At 41.5% G+C, this 21,468-nt stretch overlaps 8 protein-coding genes across 14 annotated transcripts; 4 read left to right on the top strand and 4 right to left on the bottom strand.

Moving 5' to 3' along the window:
- Window positions 1–72: 72 nt before the first annotated feature.
- Window positions 73–1,813, top strand: LOC100123743 (beta-sarcoglycan). The gene is made up of 3 exons (XM_001607397.6): window positions 73–618; window positions 699–966; window positions 1,049–1,813. The coding sequence occupies exons 1-3, from the start codon at window positions 464–466 to the stop codon at window positions 1,682–1,684; spliced, it is 1,059 nt and encodes a 352-aa protein (XP_001607447.1). The 5' UTR covers window positions 73–463; the 3' UTR covers window positions 1,685–1,813.
- A 1-nt stretch (window position 1,814) lies between these two features.
- LOC100123746 (interleukin enhancer-binding factor 2) lies at window positions 1,815–4,072 on the bottom strand. 3 transcript variants are annotated; one of them, XM_031931014.2, is made up of 5 exons: window positions 3,945–4,072; window positions 3,177–3,475; window positions 2,791–3,097; window positions 2,458–2,715; window positions 1,815–2,384 (listed from the first exon to the last, which is right to left on the bottom strand). In XM_031931014.2, the coding sequence occupies exons 2-5, from the start codon at window positions 3,468–3,470 to the stop codon at window positions 2,098–2,100; spliced, it is 1,146 nt and encodes a 381-aa protein (XP_031786874.1). In that variant the 5' UTR covers window positions 3,471–3,475; window positions 3,945–4,072; the 3' UTR covers window positions 1,815–2,097. The 3 variants fall into 3 exon arrangements, with proteins under 3 accessions (XP_031786874.1, XP_003426701.1, XP_001607450.1); XM_003426653.5 differs by having other exon boundaries at window positions 3,874–4,058; XM_001607400.6 differs by having other exon boundaries at window positions 3,614–4,053.
- Window positions 4,073–4,106: 34 nt separating this feature from the next.
- Window positions 4,107–8,353, top strand: LOC100123748. Its single transcript, XM_008209437.4, has 12 exons — window positions 4,107–4,274; window positions 4,499–5,051; window positions 5,113–5,337; window positions 5,409–5,561; window positions 5,621–5,780; window positions 5,905–5,917; window positions 6,017–6,147; window positions 6,257–6,364; window positions 6,479–6,607; window positions 6,682–6,862; window positions 6,957–7,181; window positions 7,474–8,353. The coding sequence occupies exons 1-12, from the start codon at window positions 4,248–4,250 to the stop codon at window positions 7,774–7,776; spliced, it is 2,208 nt and encodes a 735-aa protein (XP_008207659.1). The 5' UTR covers window positions 4,107–4,247; the 3' UTR covers window positions 7,777–8,353.
- LOC100123755 (heat shock factor binding protein 1-like) lies at window positions 7,968–8,949 on the bottom strand. 2 transcript variants are annotated; one of them, XM_031930878.2, is made up of 4 exons: window positions 8,759–8,949; window positions 8,571–8,679; window positions 8,417–8,483; window positions 7,968–8,252 (listed from the first exon to the last, which is right to left on the bottom strand). In XM_031930878.2, the coding sequence occupies exons 2-4, from the start codon at window positions 8,676–8,678 to the stop codon at window positions 8,164–8,166; spliced, it is 264 nt and encodes an 87-aa protein (XP_031786738.1). In that variant the 5' UTR covers window position 8,679; window positions 8,759–8,949; the 3' UTR covers window positions 7,968–8,163.
- A 493-nt stretch (window positions 8,950–9,442) lies between these two features.
- On the top strand, window positions 9,443–11,947 carry LOC100123760 (group XV phospholipase A2). Its single transcript, XM_001607417.6, has 6 exons — window positions 9,443–9,850; window positions 9,951–10,093; window positions 10,168–10,402; window positions 10,574–10,973; window positions 11,050–11,172; window positions 11,249–11,947. Exons 1-6 carry the CDS (start codon window positions 9,745–9,747, stop codon window positions 11,466–11,468), a joined length of 1,227 nt encoding a protein of 408 aa, XP_001607467.1. The 5' UTR covers window positions 9,443–9,744; the 3' UTR covers window positions 11,469–11,947.
- A 72-nt stretch (window positions 11,948–12,019) lies between these two features.
- Window positions 12,020–14,625, bottom strand: LOC100123763 (TBC1 domain family member 20). 4 transcript variants are annotated; one of them, XM_001607421.6, is made up of 7 exons: window positions 14,472–14,625; window positions 14,084–14,362; window positions 13,909–14,016; window positions 13,586–13,832; window positions 13,311–13,514; window positions 13,013–13,232; window positions 12,020–12,939 (listed from the first exon to the last, which is right to left on the bottom strand). In XM_001607421.6, the coding sequence occupies exons 2-7, from the start codon at window positions 14,157–14,159 to the stop codon at window positions 12,634–12,636; spliced, it is 1,161 nt and encodes a 386-aa protein (XP_001607471.2). In that variant the 5' UTR covers window positions 14,160–14,362; window positions 14,472–14,625; the 3' UTR covers window positions 12,020–12,633. The 4 variants fall into 4 exon arrangements, with proteins under 4 accessions (XP_001607471.2, XP_008207308.1, XP_031786873.1 ...); XM_008209086.4 differs by having other exon boundaries at window positions 14,459–14,582; XM_031931013.2 differs by lacking the exon at window positions 13,909–14,016 and having other exon boundaries at window positions 12,066–12,939; window positions 14,472–14,604.
- LOC100123767 lies at window positions 14,502–20,989 on the top strand. The gene is made up of 7 exons (XM_008209088.4): window positions 14,502–14,748; window positions 17,584–17,942; window positions 18,067–18,347; window positions 18,425–19,232; window positions 19,309–19,680; window positions 19,756–19,923; window positions 20,010–20,989. Exons 3-7 carry the CDS (start codon window positions 18,268–18,270, stop codon window positions 20,172–20,174), a joined length of 1,593 nt encoding a protein of 530 aa, XP_008207310.1. The 5' UTR covers window positions 14,502–14,748; window positions 17,584–17,942; window positions 18,067–18,267; the 3' UTR covers window positions 20,175–20,989.
- LOC100123765 (probable glutamine--tRNA ligase) lies at window positions 14,915–17,498 on the bottom strand. Its single transcript, XM_001607426.5, has one exon. It carries the CDS (start codon window positions 17,291–17,293, stop codon window positions 14,975–14,977), a length of 2,319 nt encoding a protein of 772 aa, XP_001607476.1. The 5' UTR covers window positions 17,294–17,498; the 3' UTR covers window positions 14,915–14,974.
- Window positions 20,990–21,468: the final 479 nt, after the last annotated feature.

The raw sequence follows: 21,468 nt of genomic DNA, 5'->3' as shown, positions 1-21,468 counted from the left end.
TCCTGCGCTGCTCTGCTTCCGCTTCCTTCACGTCGTCTCCTGTAGATGCAGCTTATAGTCGAATTCGCTGTGTATTGGTGCGTTTCTGGTATAGCCACCGCGAGGCTAGTCCCGTCGTGATTCATTCATGTGGGAGTAAAGAGAGAGCTATAAGCTGCCCTGGCCATGGGTCGTTTGCGTATGGATTCGAGCTTGCAGGAGAGCACCTAGGATATGCGCAAGCGCCGACCGGCTGCTGATGCTCGCACAAGTACTGTGTATATATAGGTAGTCGTCCTGCGCTGCTGCTGATCGAACGAAAGCGCGAGCTTTTCTTTTCTCCCGCGTGCGCAAGCTCTGTCTGTGTTTCTCTCCCTCTGGAAATCTCGATTGACGTTTATAGTTGCTGCTGCTTAGGGGTAGGGATAGAGAAGAAAAAGAAAGAGAGAGAGAGAGAGAGAGAGAGAGAGAAAGAAGTGGGGACATGACGAATCCGTTGGACGATCATCGGAGTAACGAGGAGGAGGCCTCGCCGTCGATGTCCAGGAGCGCCGAGGACAATCTATCCAACAGCGACGGTCCGCTGCTGCTCAATACTGCCGCTGGCAAGAAGAGAGACGACGTCGCTGCTGCTCTCAGGTATACGTTTTATCATTCTATATCAACACGAGTGTTTCTATTTTGGGGAAGGAGGATTGAGCTGGAGTATTGATTTTCAGAAGCCAGATGCAGTCATCAGCGATGCTGCTGCATCAGGACAACTGGCACAAGAGCTGTGCAGGAGACGACGAGTACTCTGTGAGCGAGAAGATGAGCCATCGATGCATGTGGATGCTGACCATTGTCCTGACCTTCATCGGTTTCTGCAATCTCCTGCTGAACATGACAATACTGATAGTGCTGAGAGTCAGTCATGGCATGGAAGCTTTGGAAGTCATACCGGAGAAGAACCTGCTCAAGTTCTCAGGCAACACCGATTTGGACAGGGTGAGTTGTGGTCTCCGGCCAAGTTTCTCTATTAATGAGGACTGCGCTTGCGAATGAAGATGTTGCCTAATTTATTTTGTAGGTGTGCCTCCAAAGAGGCATCTGCGAGAGCTTTGGAGACGAGCCAATCGAGCTTATGGGCAATGCTGGAGGGGTGAACATCCAAGTGGCCAATAGACATCACAGCCTGACCTGGTCCAGTTTGCAAATTCTCAAGAATGGCACGTCCATCTCACAGGTCGACTCGTTTCAAGTGAAGGATCCCCGCAGCGCATCTCCTATATTCTCGACTGATTTTCCAAACTTCAATCTTCCCAAGGGTGTGCAGAAGGTCGAGCTTGGACTGACTCAGACGCATAGAATCGCTGCGCCGAAGATGAGCGATCTGGTGATCGAGTCGGATGACAAGATAACGCTGCATGGAGCTGAGGGTACGACTTTGGACTCAAAGGAGATCCTCTGGACTGCCAAGAACAACATATTTTTGAGTAGCAAGAACGGAGAGATCGTTATCGATGTCAAGGACGGCGTGAACCTGCCGAAGATTCCAATCGCGTCGAACAAATTGTCCAATCAATCCGAGCTGCAACAGCAGTACAAGATCTGCGTCTGCATGCCGGATGGAAAACTATTTCTGGTGCCAGCGAGCAAAGGAAACCTCGGAGTCAACTGTGCGAAAGCCTCGCGGATAATGGAAAGCGATCCGTGCGCCATGTAATTATACACATCTTGTTGAAAATCTTACTTGTTTTTCTTGACGCTCTGAAAACGCTCATTGCTTTGCATCTGCATACATTGCCATTTAATGTATATACATATCATTTGAAATAAATTTTTTTAAACTGAACTTATGTTTAATACATGATTTGATTTTATTTTAAATTAGTTTTAGATATTACAGTATTTTATCAGAACAATTATCAGCAGAAAAAATCATACACATACATTACTTTATTTCATTCATGAAACATAAAAATTTCTCTTCACACTTTGTTCACTTTTAATTAAATAAAGTTATACACGAGTCTATCGCGACGTTTATACTGATAAGTGTCAAAACTTCAAAATGAAATTGTACAAATTTGTAGTAGCCAAGATCTTTTCACGATACAATTTTATCCAGTCTTAAACTTACGCACTTTCGGCAATCATTTCTTCGTTGCTCTCGTCCATGTCTTCTTGCTGCTCTTGTTCTGTCGGCGGCTCGTATGCTTTTTCCAATGGACTCGCCACTACACCACCCGACCAGACACTCATTTCAACTGCCAATTTGTTACCTCCTTCCAGCAGTGGTCTGTATCCTCCGTGAGCCAAAACTCGTAGTAGTGTTTGAGCTGTCAAGCATACCAGATCCTGCTGCTCCAAGCTCATGGCTGTGTGCACGCGAATGCTGCCGCCTTCGCATGGGTCGGAAATACCTGCGAGAAAAATATTGTTAATATTACAATTTCTCTTTACGTTACGTGACTGAAGAAGTAACTAATCGCATACCAGCTGATCCTGGTAGGAAAAGTCCCGAAGATAAAAGTTGGAGAACTCGTTTGTATGCATGGTTAATTGGTAGAGCTTGTCTGCTTGGGTTATTCATTATGGCGTTGTGAGCGAGAACATTGAGCATCCATGGGGTCAAAGGTTCCAAACCTTCGAATCTGGTTCTCAAATCTCTCAACAAACGAATGAGGACTTTGATACTGGAATGATGAGCGTTCTCTTCAAACCAACGCGAATGTCTGATTGCTGCCAAATGTCCTGTAAGCGTAGAAGTGTGCTTAGAACAGTCCTCCCTAAATTTATTTACATTAGAATATTAGAATGGTACCCTACCTTGGCAGATCTTGATGTCTAAGTGCTGATCAGGCTCCAGCTTCCTGAGGTTTTGGTGGAGTGTGGTGATCAAGACACGAACTGTGGCTTCATTATTGGTAATGTCAAACCCTCTCTCTGTTTGGGTTAATCTCAGAGCCTCTTTTGGTGCTTGTGCCTTAAGATCTGTTTGTACTTTATTGCCCAGAGCTTCGACCGCTGTTTTGGTGGGTAGAGTTTTAAGAATCACAACGATGTCTGCAACATTGTGGCCCTTGATCATTGTTCCCATTTTGAAACTGCCTACTTGGCGAACCTCCTCCAATTGCTGCAATTTAGAATACACAGCACATGAGAGAAAATGTAAGTTACAACTATTCTACACTCTTTATAAATATAAAACTTACACAAGCTTCAAATGTACCAGGAGCCACGATCAGGTTGTCCAAAACACTTTGGAGTTTGGTAACTAGATTCAGAATAGAGGTCTGCTCTTTAGGAGTGGGACACATATCCTGGTTCTTCTTAAGTAATGCAGCTGTAAAGTCAGCCTCATCGGGTGCTGGCTTGACTCTGGGAAAGGCAGCCTCGCACAAAGTCAAGTCGAACGGATGACGGGGCATGAACTGCCTCTTGGGCAAGAAGCCCATCCCACGGCCCATTCCTCTACCCCTGATAATACCTCCTCTGCCTCGCACCATTTTGACTGTTGAACAAACCAATTAATTAGTGAACAAATAATATACTCTAGTACTCCATTATACAAGACGGAACATTGGTCAAGAGCACCGCCACCTCCATATAAACAAACAAATAACCCAAGTCTCACGAATGAAATATTTACCCATTGTGAACCGCGCGTGTCCTCAACAACAACGGCTCGTTAAAACACACTCGTTTAGTCTGCAAGCAAAAGATGCGGACCCGACTATGAGCAGAGCACCGAACAGACACAACACACGCGGCTTCGGAACGACGCGACGACAAGAGAGAGAGACACAAGATCAGCGTCGAATGCCGTCGATCGATAAAGTGCTGTCTTCCTTGAGCGCGAAATTCTAACCAAAAAACCGGAGCGAAAGCTTCGTTCTCTGGAGCACTTACAACGGGACGTGTTACTCGGTGTCGAGTTTTCGTTCAGGGGTTTTACCAGGAAGTGGTATAGGAATACTTAGTGTCTGGAACGGTGTAGTTGCACTTAAATTTTGGCGTCCAGTCGTCGAGTCTCGGGTTTTGAGGATGAAGAAGTCGCGAAGTGAGGTTGGATCGGATTGTTGAGAAACGGCACTGTAGATGGCGCAGATTTATTTTATAGGTATTGGTAAAACTATAAAATTATACTGAATTTTCTCTGGAATAATCTTATATATGTGTATGGAGGAATATTTTCGTTGTTGAATTAAGATTTGCCATTTTGTGGTGTGGATGGTTTCGGCCGTATAGTTAATTGGAGCTCGTGAAGAAGAGGAATCAAGATCATGGACAGATTAGCATTGTATTCATGGGTAACGTTGATTTATAACCTAGTTTGCTTATTAAAAAACTCGGCTTCTCAATAAATACATCGTAGATTGTCGATAAACATCATAAAGAGTAAAATCGCAATAAAAGAGCCAGATTACGGTATCTCGTTGTTCGTATCCCACATCTGACAACTAAAAACGCACGTGTAATGTCCCCGCGCATGCGCAAAATTTCCCGCCAAAATTCAAAAGCCTTTCTCTTCCAGGGCGCCAATTCGCACGGGCAGTTGGGCCTAGGCGATATCAAGGAAGACGAGGTTCTGGCACCTCGAAAAGTCTGCGTTTTTCCCTCAGCCATGCGCCTGGATGAAGTGATCAAGATGGTCGGAGGAGCTGGTCACACTCTGTTCCTGGACCAACGAGGTCAAGTCTTCAGCTGCGGCTGGAACGACAAAGGCCAGGCAGGTGTTCCGACGTGTTCCTCGACTTTTCAAAAGGTGGAAGCTCTCAGCAACGAGAGGATCACCGACGTAGCCTGTGGATGGGACTCGTCCATGGCTTTAACCAGGGAAGGAGACGTGTTCGTCTGGGGGTCGAACTCTCATGGTCAGCTGGGCTTGAGAGACGTGGACAAGGTTTCGGAGCCTAGAAAATTGGTAGGGGAAGTGGACGGACGAAAATTTCAACGGATATCGATGGGTCTGAGACACTCGGCTATCGTGTCGACGGACGGCGAACTGCTGGTCAGTGGAGCTTCGAACAAGGGTCAACTGGGAGTCGATCTTCAAGGCGCTCGATGCTCCGAGTCCTTCCTAACAGGTATATTGCATTTTTGCGCACACTATCGTGAATTACAATTTTTCAACGCTGGTGTCGACAGTTTCAGATTTACCTCCCGTCAGAGAAGTCGCCTGCGCTCAGCATCACACCGTTGCCATCAGCCGTGATAACCAGCTGTTCGCTTGGGGCGACAACAAACACGGCCAGTTGGGGATCGACCCACAAAAGGGGAAAATCGTAACGACAGCCGCGAAAGTCGAGAATGGCTCGGAAGTCAACAACACGAGCAGGATATACTGCGGTTGGACGCACACTTGCCTCTATTGTAAGACTTGCCTACGCGTAATTTTAAAAAGCTCAATTAAAAGAACCTTATAACGATTTTTTTTTCTTCAGCCTCTGTGCTGTACTCCTGGGGACGAAATTCGTACGGTCAATTGGCCCGACCGAAGGATACCCCAGTGAGCGAGTGCTGGAAAGCAGGCGTAGCTCTAAACGATGATCTTCACTCGATATCCGTCGGATCCGAGCACAATATGGCTCTCACTGGTACGAATCATTTCTAAAGCCATTTGTTCAATTTTATTTTCATAAATAAAAATCTCTAGGTAGTAGCGGCACCGTGTTGGCGTGGGGCTGGAACGAGCACGGAAACTGCGGAACCGGCAGTACGCAGGATGTATTTAGACCCACGGAAGTAAAACTACCTGCGGCTAGTTTAATAGGAACCGGTGCGGGTCACTCGTTCGCGCTTGTTTATAATCAATAGCGAATAACAATACTTATTTGTAAATAAAACTGCGTTATCGGATTCTTCGAGTTTTCCAATTTTCTGTTCCGCAAAAGCACATTTTAAAGCGGACGTTATACATTATACACCCGTATAATTTAGTACAGCTATATACGTATACACGCAAGTATATCGTCCATCTGGTCTCTCGAGGGGCTGCGGGTAGGTGTATATATACGTATGTACAATAAGCAGCACCTGCCGCCACGAGTAGTCAACTGTTATTCCATTGCTGGCGCTGCCATGCCGCCGCGATCGAAACAAATCGCTCCGGCCTAGTTTCAGACGCGAGACGTCGTCGTCAAGTGTAATCATGTTCCGCGCCAGGTCTCAGAGCAGCATTGGGTACGTAATAATACTTTTTATGTATTTTTTTCTCATCGTTTATTTGTCGTTGTTTTGTGCGTGTGTGTGTGTGTTTTTTTTTTTCGTAATCATCATTATTTTTGAGCAGCGACAGCGAGCGCGAGGCGAAATTCGTGCAGGAGAGGATCGACGCCGTGGAAAAGCACTTCGCGGAGCTGTGTTCGGTCTTCGCTGCGTACACGAGAAAGGCCGCGAGGTAATAACATCGATTTGCATTTATTTCTGCAAATGGGATAAATTACAGCCCGTAGAACGTGTTGGAAAGATCGTCGGATTATCGAGTCGTATTAGTCACCACTATGTTTTCTAGGTTGAGGGACAAGAACGACGAAGTTGCCAAGACGATACAGACTTACGCCGACGCCGAGGATATCAATCGATCCATGAGCACGTGCCTCGTCAACTTTGCCAATACCCTGTCCGTCGTAGGCGATTACAGGTAAATGTATGCGTTTAAAATAACTACGATTCGTTCACTTATCATATAACTGTAGGAATAAATTTTTTATTCAGCGACGCCCAGGTCCAGAGGCTGAACAGCAAAGTCGTCGCGCCTTTGTCGCAGTACCAGAACACCTGTAAACGAGCCAAGGAAAACGTCAAAAGCACCTTCGCAGCCCGAGATGAGGAGCTCAAACGGAAGCGAATGTTGGAGAAGGTCCGCGAGGAGAACCCGAAGAACCAGCAGCGAATAGTATGCCTTTTTTTCATTTTCAGTATAACGAACTTGGGTAAAGTTATATATATAGCGTGGAGTAAACTTTCCTAACTCTGGGAATAACTCTCAGTCCCAGGCCAAGTCCAACTTGATGAAAGCGACCGTCGAAGTTTCCCGAGTCGTCAAGGGCCTCGAGGAACAGATCGACTCGTTCGAGAAGCAGAAGTTGCACGACATAAAGACGATACTTCTGAGCTTTGTCACTGTCCAGCTGAGTTTTCACGCGAAAGCCGTCGAACTGCTCACCAAAGCCTACCAGGATGTCGCGGAGATCGACGAGGCTCAGGACTTGGAGGCACGTATCAATTTTTTTTTTTTTTTCAAATCTAACTTTATATTTATCGTAAATAATTTCAAGATAAATTTTAAATCTTCATTGAAAATGTTTTCTTTTCATCCTCTATCACACAATGCAGGACTATCAAATCGCGAGAGGAGAGATTAATAGGGTAACGCTTGCGATTATTGCTATAACTGCTTCTGTAGTTGTCTGTAGACTAGAACACCATATGTCTATGTGTATTATAAGTCTATATGTACTGTGTGATTTCTGGAATAAAAAATGACATTCTGATATTACGCTCCAGGAATTTCGAGAGACTATGAAGGCGACGGAGTCATCGACGAAGTTGAGCGCGGTCAAGAAATCCGGTTTCCGTCAAGCTTGCTCCTTGATGAATCTGCACAATCGGTTCTCCCCGTCGCCGAGCAGTCTGCGGAAAGGAAAGGCTCACAAGACTACGGAATCTTTGGATTCATCGAAAACCGGCCACACGAATTCGTCGGAATCGGTGCAAGTGGAAGAGTACGACGAGAGCACGGACGACTCCGAAGAATCCTCTTCGATACGCGATAAAAAATCAGTGAGATCTAGACTAAAGACTATGTGAATGTAGGTAACTAATGCGTCACGTATTTTCAACGCCTTGTAGAGAAAGTTAGCCGCGCGAGGAGACAGAGAGGAGAAGAGAAGTCGCTTGATCCTGAAGATGGTTCCTGCCCTCGCGAGGTATCAGAAGAATCTGACGTCGTCCCTGATACACAGTATCAGCTACTCTTGACGAGAATGAATACAAGTGACTTGATTTTTTCATAAAATGTATTATTAATTTACAAAAGTTTGTACATTCGAATGTATAACATACAACATGCAAGAAATAGACTCATAAGTTAAAGTTCATGTCATTGTACTTGGTGCATAATTGCATAATCGGTGATTCATCAATCAATCTAACTTTGTATGGTGAGATTATCGGATGACATGTTTTTCATGGCTCTCATTTTTCAGCACCCTCAACTCCAGCTTGCGTCATAAGGTCACCTATGTTCTTCTCCAAATCATCTATCCTGTTTCCCATTTCATCTAGTGTTTATTATTAAGGAATCATCATGTAAATAAGTGTGTCAACTGCAGTGTAAATAGTATAACAAACAAAAAATTTCAAATAAATTCATATAAGAAAGAAATCTCTCTCCGTTTTGAGGTTAGGCCTCGTTCAAAAAGTGTGTCAATCGTTATAAAAAGGATATTTCTATTGATAATCTGGTCAGACATAGTCTGGAACTTGTCCTGCATGTTCTGCAGAAGGGTTTGCACCTGTAAACCGTAAATAACGATTTATCCAACCGTTAAACAAATTCCAAAAGATACTCCACGCGTAAATCCAATGCTAAACCAATCTACCAAACTCACGTATTGCGTCAATTCCTGGACATTCTTCGGATCGACGTTGTTGCCCATCGCGTAGCTAGCCCCATCCTCGACCTTGTGATCAGGCTTGACCTCCGCCATCCTGCAAGTATAATACGATATAAACAAACAATCGCGCAAAAAGTCAACCGTCGTCGATAAAAACCAAAGCCGCAACTTACTCGAATCAAGCCGTCCTTTCTTGATATAAGTACAAAACGGCGGCCGGTCTTTCCTCAGATTTATATACAGGCAAGGATACGATCTACGCACAGGTGCTTACACCGGAGAGTCCGGAGCACAACAATCGCAGTCTCCACGGCGTCTCGGCGTTGTCGCGCCCCTGCGAGTCAGTGGCGCATGCTCGGAGCCACCTTGTGCGCACCTCTCAGCTGATTTAAATGCAGCCGTAGCACGCGATGTTTATATCGCGGTACCTATCAGCGCTTGCTCGCGGGATGGTACGACGATATTTTACTCATCGATTTAACAAGTCCATATATCTCAGTTACTCGTGAAACGATTATGTTACGCTCGAGGGACTATTAATCGTCGACAGATTTATGGTGTATTTTTTTTTTAGTCACGAGAAAAATAAAGTCGTTATAACGGAGGGGAAATTATTGTACACCCGTGAAGTAAAGCAGCGACGCTTATCATTATCAGGAAGCGTAACAGGGCCGAGCAAAACAAAGTTGATTGGAGTGCTCTTTTTTGCGCCACCTCTGCACAGTCAAAACAAAAGAATAAACGCGACGCAAGAATTGCTTATATGCATATTATCGCGAGTATATATATCTATATATATACTGTAGTCACACGCGCCTCCTCGGCGTCGTCTGCTTCCTGAAGCACTGCGCATGCGCGACACGCTGCTGCTGCGTCACAGCTGATCGCGCGATGTTGACCCACGCGCGCGTTGGCTATCGCTTGTTTCCTCCAAGATTTGTACCTCAGTATAAACTCAACGCTCTGTCAGTTCGGTGGCCGTTGCGGGCTGTGCCAACGTAGGATTCTAATAAAGTGAACCATAACTCAAGGAGACGCGTACATATTGCTCCGCTTCGAAGCTAGCGTTCGCCGCATTGCAGAACGGTAAAGAGAGTGTGACACAATAACAGAGAAATCGAAAGTGTTTGTTGTTATCGACGCAAAACGGGCAAAAACTATGCGCCTGGGGTCGGTGTCCTGTTTGGCTCTGTTGTTGTTCTGCTGCATATCTCTGACACAGACTTTTCGATTCAGGGGTAATCAGCGATCGCCTGTTATTTTCGGTAAGTATTTTTTTCTTTACGGCGTTGTATATTGCGGTTATCTATATATGGACGTGACGAAGCTAAAAATAAACGTCGTGTCGTTGTTTTGCTTTCCCAGTTCCTGGAGATGGAGGGAGCCAAGTTGAGGCAAGCGTCAACAAAACTACCGTTGTGCACTACCTGTGCGAGAAGGTATCCTCTGGATTCTTCAACATTTGGCTGAACCTGGAACTGCTGGTTCCGATAATTATAGACTGCTGGGTAATTTGAATTAGCATATATTGGAAGAATAATGGAAGGTTCTAGAAGTATATAATATGTGGTATGTCTTTCAGATCGATAACATGAAACTGCTGTACAACAATGAGACCAGGAAAAGCAGGAATCCAGATGGAGTGGATATCAAGATACCGGGCTGGGGAGATCCTTTTGTTGTGGAGTACTTGGATCCCAGTAAGGCTTCGCCTGGTGCTTACTTCAAAGACATTGCCAATATGCTTGTCAAGGATTTAGGATATATTCGTAATGTATCCCTGAGGGGAGCACCATACGACTTTAGAAAAGGACCAAGTAAGTGAAAGTTTTAACATGCTCTTTGTTAGCAGAGAATTTTGTGATAAGATTCATTTGAAGCTTCCAGACGGGCTGTAATCTAATATTATTAGAGATAACAAATTGAATGTGATTCATGTTAATAATGTGCGTTATCTAATCTCTTGGTTGTCAACTTTGCAATTGCAGATGAGAACGATGAATATTTTGTTAAACTGAAGGACCTTGTGGAGGAAACTTATATTATGAATAATAACCAACCTGTCACTCTAGTGGCACACAGCATGGGAGGGCCAATGTCGTTGATATTTCTACAGCGCCAGAGTCAGAAATGGAAAGATAAATATATCAATTCATTGATAACTCTTGCTGGTGCCTGGGGAGGATCAGTCAAGGCGCTCAAAGTATTTGCCATTGGTGACAATTTGGGAGCTTATCTATTGCGAGAAAGTATATTAAAGGATCAACAGATTACTAGTCCAAGCCTTGGGTGGTTGCTGCCTTCAAAATTGTTCTGGAAGGAGGATGAAGTGCTTGTGCAAACTCAGTTGCGAAATTACACATTTGCTGATATGAGGCAATACTTGATGTAAGTTTTCATCACGTTTGTTTGTTTCATTTTAAAAATGTATAAAAATATTTAACACTTCTGTATGTATTCACAGAGATATAAACGTGCCAAATGGATGGGAATTCCGTAAAGATAATGAAAAATTCCAACTAGACTTTAGGCCACCAGGTGTAGAGCTACATTGTTTACATGGAGTCAAAGTGGATACAGTTGAAAGGTAAGCAGCTTTTAACATCTGTATGACTTTTCATGGTAAACTGTACTCTAACTTATTTTTCTTTTGTACTTTTTAGACTATTTTACAAGCCTGGAATATCAATAGATGGATATCCACAACAAATACCAGGGGATGGAGATGGGACTGTCAATTTAAGGAGTTTAGAAGGGTGCACTTATTGGACTAACAAACAAAAGCAAAAAATTTATCATCAACCTTTTCCAGGAGTCAATCATATGCAAATTTTGAGCAATGGTTCGGTGCTGGATTACATTAGAAACGTTTTAAAATTTTAAGAGAATTTATGATTGTTCAAGTGATAAGCTACTAAGAAAATTTATAATTGTTTAAGTTGTGCATGCGAGCCGCGTATCTCAAGCAGAAATGAACAATGCGATAAATTTAGTGTTAGTGTTTTTGATTCTGGAGTTTTAAAGATATTGTAACAAGTGATCTAAGGTCTTATCTTGCGTGATTTTTAATCTTATTATAAAAGAGCAGCCATGAAGCTTCAAGGGTTTTGAGATTATCCATATTTACATTTATATGAATTTTTATATGATTTTCAATTTCAATCTGGCAATACTTCCATTGTAATATTTAATTTTCTCGTCATACAACCCGTGAAATCGATTTCATTTTGACTGATCAGTGCTGTGAAAATAATGATATTCTATTACAGCCATTTGCAATAGTTTTATAACGTCGTTAATAATACAAGAGTTATTAACAAAATCTATTTAATTAAATAAAGATATAGTTTTTTTAATAAATATGTGTGTGCCTCTTTAACCAATTCCAATTATATTTCTATATTACGGATATCGCAATAAATAAAAAGTCAGTATTTAAGAAAACAAATTTTTAATAAACAATAAATACTTTTATACTGATTTTTCATACATTGATAATCTATTATAAATACATTACGTACAATATTTTTCGCAGAATATATCATTGTATATCTAGGTTTTACATACATAAAAAGTATTTAGCTCTACTTCCACTGCACTGTCATTGATACACATTTCAATGAATGTGATATATTTGGAGCGGAAGTGATGTATATATATAAATTTTACACCTCATGTTTAGTGTTCATCTTGACTGAACAGATTTATAAAGGCAGCAGAGGAATGCTCAAGATTTTTCCTAAAACATTTATCACACAAGCACCTGCCGACATTCACTCTTATAAAGTATATTGTACAACTTATCTTCAGAAAGTGCAACAGAGGAACAAAGTTCCGTTTAAAATTTTAAAAGATCTGTAAATCACATAAAAGATAATTATAATTTTGATTTGCATGCATTATAATTACAGTTCAGCACATCGTTTTGTAAAGTTTTATTCTACAAAATTTCTGAACAAAATAATTTTTCCAAAATAAAAAAAAAAATGATAATGCACAAAGAGTAATGTAATCAAATGGTAACCAAAACAAAAAAGTTGGGCTAATGTCAGTTGAGCCCTGAGGAGCTTTTTAAAAACGCATACAAACCAAGGGCTAAGATAGTAACAACTGTAATAGTTTTGTAACTTTTTAAACGATATGGGATACGCGGTTGTGTGCGAGCTACTTTTAATTTTCTTTGTCGTTCGCGCTCTAAACGGATCGCTTCAGTTTTGTTTCTCCATTCTTGTTCTTTTCGTCTTCTTCTGTAATCGAAATCCCGGACGTCGTTATCTATCGACTCTGGAGGATACTGTTGGTACAGTTTCGTAGAATGAAAAAGTAGTTTTTCAAATGGCAAATCATCAGGTAACTGAAAACGTAAAAATGACGCGTTACATTCAACACGAGTAAAATAATCTCAAATCAATTGTAACGCTCCTTACCGTGCTAAGAACTTTATGAGTATGTCCCATATCAGGCGTTGTATTAAAAATCTCCTTATCTCTATATGCAACGATTTTGGTACTTAAATATAATGGAATCAGGGGTGGACTTCCGAGAAAGAAATCAAACAGTCTGTGAAGTAATTTTCTGTTTTCGGCATATTTATGAGCATACCATGTGGTATACTCAGCCAGAGCAAAATGAGGAAATAATTCTACGCTGTAACATCAAAGTAATATAAGATCTATAGTTTACATTGTATATACAATATCTCAGTAATAATTTGGTGATGGTTACTTTTCCAAATGCTCCAAAAGTTTTGGATGCTCTCTATCCAGTAATGCAAATATGTAAAAAAGTTCTTGATTGACTTTTTCCATTGTTTTCTCCATAAATCTTTCTAAAAACGTTAGGGATATCTTTTCTAGAACATGTAATCCTTGATGCAGGCCCATGACTAGCAAAACTGTTGCAGCCACATCATTATAACCTTGGTAATAGCTGTGAAATTAATTACACCTCTAGAAACTGCAAGTAATAAAGTGCAGAATTGAAAGAACGATTTCACTAACTTTAATTCTGGATGCCTTGAGAGTACCCAGCATATGATCTGTGTTAATTCCTTGTGGAACTTCCCCATGGCATCCTCTGAGGTATCTTCAGGCATATGACTGCCACTACGAGCTACATCTTTTAGTATTTGTTGATATATTTCATCATCTATAAGTTTATGTACACTTTCAAGGTCCTTTCCAAGCATATTGAGCTCCTCATTTGGTAACCTTAACAGTTTCGGCCAAAGAAACTTTCTTACATCATCTGCAAAAAAGTTGCATGTAAACAACTGTATTCAAACTTTTGTAAACGATCAATGACATGAGCACTAGCAATTTACCATGAACAAGACCTTCACTACTCCGACCTAGACGCTGAAGTTCATTAAATGTTAAATTTGTCTTTGTTACAGTTCCCTTAACTACAATTAGTTTTAGCCGCTCTAGCTCTACAAAATCAGATGCATCAGTCAGACAGTAATTCATCATTGAACAATAACAACAAATATACCTTACCTGTTGAATGCAATCCAGTGATGACTGGAAAGTCAGGAACAATTCCGTCAGTCCACACGGAGTCCGAATCTGACATATTAATTAAAGGAATGGTCTCGAAAGAGATACTCTCACATGCCTCAAATCCTGGTCAACAATCCAACCCACTCTTTCTATCCTAAATTACTCCACGTCTATTAGATACTATTATTGCACCGCAGAGCATCTTCTCTTACGCATATCAGCCAGATACGCGATTACACTACTGGTCAGTGTCCGATCCGTCTGGGATTTCCCTTCCTGCAAATGACAGAGCGTGATTTCCGCGTTAAAATAGTCAATGAAACGAAAAAAAAAATCGACCAGCAAGGCGAGCAAGTCGTATTATTATACTACCTATATTACTCACGATTCTAACCCCTTCCAGCTGGTCCGAGTCATTTGTTGTCGTTGTCGCGATCTCAGTCAGGTTCATTTATTGAGACAGTGTTCCTGTGCGGTCGAAGGTGCTTATATTGACAAGCTGCAGCTGTGGCACCAGTAAAAGTAGACGAGTAGAGAGCTGCGTACCGCGGCCGCTTTTTTTTATTGGGTAGTTATTACAGGCCGGTAAAGTCGAACTCATATACTTACCCGTACTTATGTGCTTACCTATCGAGTTACATCGCTACTTGTTGCCGCGGTAGGTAAGCGTTCTATTAATTAAAAAATGTTTTAATTTAAATTTCAAAAATAATTATTTACTAGTCATATTATCGTTTAAAAATTATATACTATGTTGAACAGTGTTGTGGAGTTGAATTGTGGAGCAAGGGAAGATTTTTTATAGGATTTACAAATTATTAGACAATATTTATAAGTTTACACTTTTTCAGCTTTATTGCATATTAAAATTTCTCAGTTTGATTTTCATCATTTCAAATTACTCTCCTTTAGCGTTACGGTCCTGTTGAATACAGCCCTTTCAGCGGTTGAATCAGGATCAACAGAGAAAAATCCTATCCTTTCAAATTGATATTTTGCAAACGGCTTTATAATTTTTTTCAAATTTTGATCAATGTATGCGACAGTTTCTTTTTTACTGTTGTAGTTAATATCACTCAAGTATCCATTAGGCACTTCGTTTATGTCTTCTGGATTTTTATGCTCAAATAATTTTTCATAAATTCGCACTTTGGCTATTGCTGGTTGACATACCCACTGAATAAATGCCTTAGGTTTCGTGGTTTCTGAAACAGGTTCTTGTTGCACCATTATATTTGTTATAGTTCCATTAGCGTCTCGTTCTATTTCAATCACTTTGACAACAATGCCTGCGTATTTCAAGCCAACAGACTGTTTCAAGGTCAAGCGTCTAAAATTACTTTCTGCTTCCTCTTGGAAGTCAGAAGCATCGATGTAGATTATTTGATCAAAAACAACCGAATGAACTCCTTTATCTTTCTCTCCTGGAAAATCTGGGATTTCCATAATAACTGGTGCATTATGCTCATAATTAACTATGGTTAATTTAAGTGGTTCTAATACAACCATATGACGAGGGGCTGAAACATTTAGGTGATCTCTAACTGCAGCTTCAAGAACAGATGGATCAATCACAACTTGTGCTCCAGTAACACCCATTTGAGCACAGAAACGGTTGATAGCTTCAGGAGTGAAGCCTCTTCTTCTCAGAGCAGATAGAGTAAATAATCTTGGATCATCCCAGTCATCAACTATTTTCTTTTCAATGAGTTTTGCTATTTTTCTTTTAGAAACAACAGTATAACTCACATTTAATCTTCCGTACTCCCATTGTACTGGACAATATATATCAAGAGCATTACAAAGCCAATAATACGAAGACCGTCTAGACTGAAATTCTTTTGTACAAAGTGAATGTGTTATGTGTTCAATACTATCACAAAGGCAATGCGTGAAGTCGTATGTTGGATAAATACACCATTTGTTTCCTGTTCTATGGTGGTGAGCAAATTTAATACGATATGCAACAGGATCCTGCTTTCCTTCTTCAAGAGTAAGTTTCATTCGTAGTGTAGCTTCACCCTCATCAAGCAATCCATTTTTCATGTCTTCAAAGATTCTCAAGCTTTCGCTTACAGGTCGCTCACGCCATGGACTAGGAACAGGGTTAAAACCTTTCATTTCACTGCTGGTTTGATGACAAACGTAAGCTAAACCTTTCTTTATCAAACACAAGGCCCATTCGTACAATAAATCAAAATTATCTGAAGAATGAGTAATTTTGGCAGGGACATAGCCAAGCCACTGAACGATATCAAGAATTCCAGTGAAAAACTTTTCTTCTTCTTTTTCTGGGTTTGTATCATCGTAGCGCAAGTAACAAGAACCATTGTATGCTGCAGCATATCCAAAATTGATATTTATAGCCTTTGCATGACCAACGTGTAAGATTCCATTTGGTTCTGGTGGAAATCTCGTTCTTACTTTTCCGCCAGTAATAGCCAAATGTTCCTTCAATAACTTCTCAGTGTTTGGTGTTATAACGTAACCTTCGGTTTTAAAATTTTCTCCAGGTTTATGAAAATGAATTTTGGTTTTTATCAATTCATTTATGCTCAATGGTTCCGCAACTTTTTTAATAGCTGGTTCCTTTGAGGCATCCGGCACATTTTTTGGTTGCGATTGATTCGGCTGTTTAGACTTTTTAGGAGCCTTAACATTATCCAACTCTGTTTTTGGTCCAAGTAAATCAAGCAATTGAATGTCAATCTCATTTTTGATAGCTTTGCCGTCTGCCCATTTCAAAGAAGTTCTAAGTTCTTGCATAATAAGACCAGTGTTAAACTTGTACCTTTTTTCAACGATTTCATCCTTGAATTTGTTTACATACTTCTTAACTTCATCTTCGATTTCTTCAGGTGAGATTACCACTCCTATTCCACAAAATTCTTCGAACTCTTTAACGTCCACATCTTCCTTCAGGTGATTCAATAAGTAATCAAGAGCACAATCCAACCGCTGCACTGTATTCAGTTTTTCATCTACCACGTAGCGTACAAGAAATGGAATCCGGTGTGCGATCTGAGCTTTCAAATTCGAAGCAAGATGATACAATAGAACCCCATTGACAGCACTAATTTCCTTGTGCTTCTGTACCTCGTTGATAACGCTTTTTAAATTTTGAGTAACTTGCGCATTCTTGAGTGTTTCCGCTGCTTTTTGTTTTGTCAAACCAATAGAGGTGAACAATTCGATATCGTCTGCCATGGCTAACTTATCACTTTACGATGACTATTTCGCGATTAATATCGTTTTCTTCTTGATCAGAAAAATAACGACATATGGAATCAAAATGATTCAATAGTCTCTCTCTTTCATCTGTTGCGCCGATAGCCGGCACAGAGCAGAAATATAAGGCACTGTCCAGAGATGGTCATCAGGAGCATGCACACGGTGCACTCTAACCTCCAGAGTCAGAAAGCCATCTGTGAGCGCGAGTGTCTACTTGGGGAATAAAAAAAAAAACGCGAATACCTAAAATACTTACTTACCGACAGCTGAGAAACTGGGTCAGCTGTGGGGACGTCCTTTTCTCGACGGAGCAGCTAGGGAAGAGAGAGAGGACGATCAGGAGAGAGCTGATATGGAGCTGCAGGCTGCATACTAGTCCGACATATCCTACGGATATTAGGTGGTATAGAAGCGTTTTGCGTCGCAACACACACGGCGGCGCCGACGACGACCTTCCGACGACTGACTGAACCCTCTATTCTGCTGTTTTTGGGCGTTTGTTTTGACAGTAGTCTCCGGCTCGTGTGGCCTCTTACAAGCGAACAAGTCCCGAGAGGGAAGTGCAGCAGCCCCGTCGATGTGAGAGAGCCAGACAAATGTCGTCCAGGTCGTCCTGGCCCCGGGGGTAAGTGCGCGCGCGCGCGCGTGTGTGTGTGTGTGTATACACTGTGCGTGATATATGCCTAGCGAAAGAGCGCGTTGGCCCGGACTCGTTCATTGTTTATGTCAAACTCGGCTATTATTTTTAGAATTCACGGCACGAGGCGCACTGAAATAGACCGACGACTTTATCGGACTTAGCGGAACGCGCAGGAGGCTACGCTTTGTGTAGCGCGCGAATGCGGAGGAGGTTTGCTCCTGCAGCTGCTGCTGCTCATTACTGAAGTGCATGTGCACATACAGGCTCAGAACTGGATTCGGACAAGCTCAGCGACAGCCATAGAGGAGCTATGGTGTTGCCCTATGACTGGCAAACGACCAAGCAGAAGGTCGCACAGAGGAGTCAGTACCTGCTGGAAATGGGGCAGTGGTATGTATTTTGTTGATGTTGTTCGCTGGCTTTTTCTCATTGGTTCGCATTGATGAGTTTGTGACTTTGTTTGTCAGGTCGGATTGCAAGTTCATCGTTGGTCAAGAGCCTAACCAACAGATACTGGAGGGACACAAAGTGTTCCTGGCAATGTCGAGTCCGGTATTCGAGGCAATGTTCTACGGAGGTATGGCAGAGAAGAACGATCCTATACCCATAAGAGATGTGCAGCCAGAGGCTTTCAAAGCACTGCTAGAGTATATCTACACGGATAGAGTAGATCTGGGATCCTTTGAACTTGCCTGTGAACTGTGTTATTGTGCAAAGAAGTACATGCTGCCGTTTCTGGTCGAAGAGTGCACAAAATTTCTGTGGTCCGATCTTTCCCCCAAGAAAGCCTGTCGAGCTTACGAGTTTGCAAAGTTATTTGAAGAGCCGGTGCTCATGGAAAAATGTCTGCAAATCATGCGCTTAAAGACCAACGAGGTGTTAAACGAATCCAGCTGGGACGACGTAGAGCAAGCGACTGTAATGACTATTCTGGATCAGGATGAATTGCAAGTCAGTTCAGAAATAGAGCTGTTCAATGCCCTGGAAAAGTGGGCTAAAGCGGAATGCAACAGAAAATCCTTGGATGCCTCAGATCCAAAATCTTTGAAAACTGTGATTGGAAATGCTTTAACTAAAATTAGATTTCTTACCTTGTCTCCTCAAGAATTCGCGGAAGGACCTGGAAAGTCTCCATTGTTGTCACAAGAAGAAGCTTTCGCACTATTGATGAATATTTCATCTAGGAACAGTGAATCTGCATTGCCCGAAGGCTTCACTACAAACAGCCAAATTAGAACCAATGTTTTCAGTCAAGTTTTTAGTACAGACTTTTCTGTGAGTCTCAAAGTTTTATCATTCAGGTATTTTATTTGTAGTTAACAAGTTAACGAGCTTTTATCTCATGTTTTAGAAAAAGAGATCTCAGCCAGTGACGATCTTTGGAAGGCGTCCTTACGATTTGGAGGAACATCCGATAAACTTAGTTACGTCTTCCTCATTCCTTCCATTCTCCATCGCGGGAGAACAATCCAGCTCCATTGTAGAGCCCATTGCTTTAAGGAGAAGTGCGGGAGAGAGCAGCAGTAGCAGTAGTTCTCAGGGTAGACCAGTGGCGATCGCGAACGTCGAAGCCCGCGATACTCCGAAATACTATTGCATACGGTCGGTGGAGCAACAGACAGAAGTTTATAACGACAACATATTGGATTGCACCGTTACGTTCGTAGTCGACAAGAACATCTGCGTATTAGGTTTGCAAGTTCCATCGCAAATTTTAAATATGGTAATAAGATATACGTGATTATTTGCTGAGAAAACCTAGAGGAAATTGTCTCTAACGTTTTGATTCGTTTTACAGCCAAATAATACTCAGCCTCCGAAATCGTCCTACACGGAGATTTTGTACGCCCATCTTCTGGACGCTTATGGCACCCGCTTGACGTATACTCATTTCAGCACAAAAGTCGATGTTCAAGACTTGATAGAAGTTACATTTAATCGTCCAGTATACGTTCAAAAGAACAAGGTAAATCATTTGCTCCTTTATCGAGTAGTTTTTTCCAGCAACAAATTATGCAATTCTCTCCAATAATCAATCTTGCTCGCTTTCAGCTATACAAAATAGGAGTTGTATTTAACAGAGAGGGCTGGTATCCGCTAGCGAGTTGCAACCAAAACAAAATCTGTGATAACGTTTTATTCTGCTTTGGAACTGGAAATTCATCGGACACAGTACGAGACGGTCTAATAAGATCGATTATTTTTACTTACCGTTAAGTATCCATTTGAAAGCTGACTAATTCTTACTCATGTAGGTTTGTGATAAAAGAAAAATGACAAGGAGAGAAAGAAGAACGGCGCGAAAATTTTCTTGAATATACGTAATTATCTCATCGACACTGTGTACGGTTTCTTCTTTTTCTTCTTCCATAATATAATACGACTATTGGAGGTTTATCGAGAAAGCTGACGTGCTCGAGTGAGAGAACAAGGGAGAGAAATCTTTGTACAAATTTTAATGTATCTCATTGTTAAATGTTTACGAATAAGTCAGATAAGCAGCTACACGAGTAACTATAGGAAAATTTATCGATTCTATTTCGTTAATCCAAGCCACTGCTGTCCAACTTTTTTTTATTTTAACCATTTTGCGTATTTTTGAAATACCGAGAGCTGACGATTAATTTTAACCGTGCCAATTTCTTTATTTTTTTTTATTATTCTTTACGCATGCATATGTGCAATACTTAGAGCCCCTAAGATATTTTTGGAAACCCAAGCAATTGGTTCAACTGCGTTATTATTGTTAAATCTCTATATTATTATCATCATTGTATTCTACTCATACACTTGTTATTTACGATACGACAGATTTGGTATGAAATATGTACAATAAAATAAAAAAAAGGGAAATAACATCTGACTCGATTTCGTTATCAGCTCGTAACCGTCTCTCTCTCTCTCTCTCTCTCTCTCTCTCTCTCTCTCTCTCTCTCTCTCTCTCGCTGTCGTGATGCAATGAACAATAATTGCAAGAATCTGCAATAACAAATCGCTGCGTAATCTCGCTCGCAATAAAACGTTTATATATACGACCGCGGAATTTTTTTTTCTCTCCTTCGCTGCGCTGCACCGGCGAGTATATATAAGTGCTCTCAAGATGGCGGATTTTTATCAGGAGCTTCTATATACATATACTGTATCCACTATACTCCTTCGCACCTATATACACACATTATCGATCAGCAATACGCGGCATTTTTCCTCCTCGTTGCGCAGGACATGAATTATCTTCTCTGGCAAAGCGAACAAAAAAAAAAGAAGACAACAAAAGCGTTTCATCGAATTTCTAAAACTCTGCGTCTACGCAATTTTTTGTATCGATTTTTTTTTATATCGCGTAACAATCAGCGCGCTCGTATAATGAGGAAAGTTTCGAGCTTGATGTGTGTAGCGGCTGCGTATACAGAGTTCTAAAAACAGTCTCTCGTAAAGTTTGAGATGAAAAACGAACTACACGACAGGCCACATATACCGACATCCTGTCGCGAGCGAAAGCTCGTGCGGATGA

Source organism: Nasonia vitripennis, chromosome 5 (assembly GCF_009193385.2).
Source record: "Nasonia vitripennis strain AsymCx chromosome 5, Nvit_psr_1.1, whole genome shotgun sequence".
NCBI classification, from domain to species: domain Eukaryota; kingdom Metazoa; phylum Arthropoda; class Insecta; order Hymenoptera; family Pteromalidae; genus Nasonia; species Nasonia vitripennis.
Note: the sequence above shows the minus strand (reverse complement) of the source record. Positions and strands in the feature narration are given on the sequence as shown.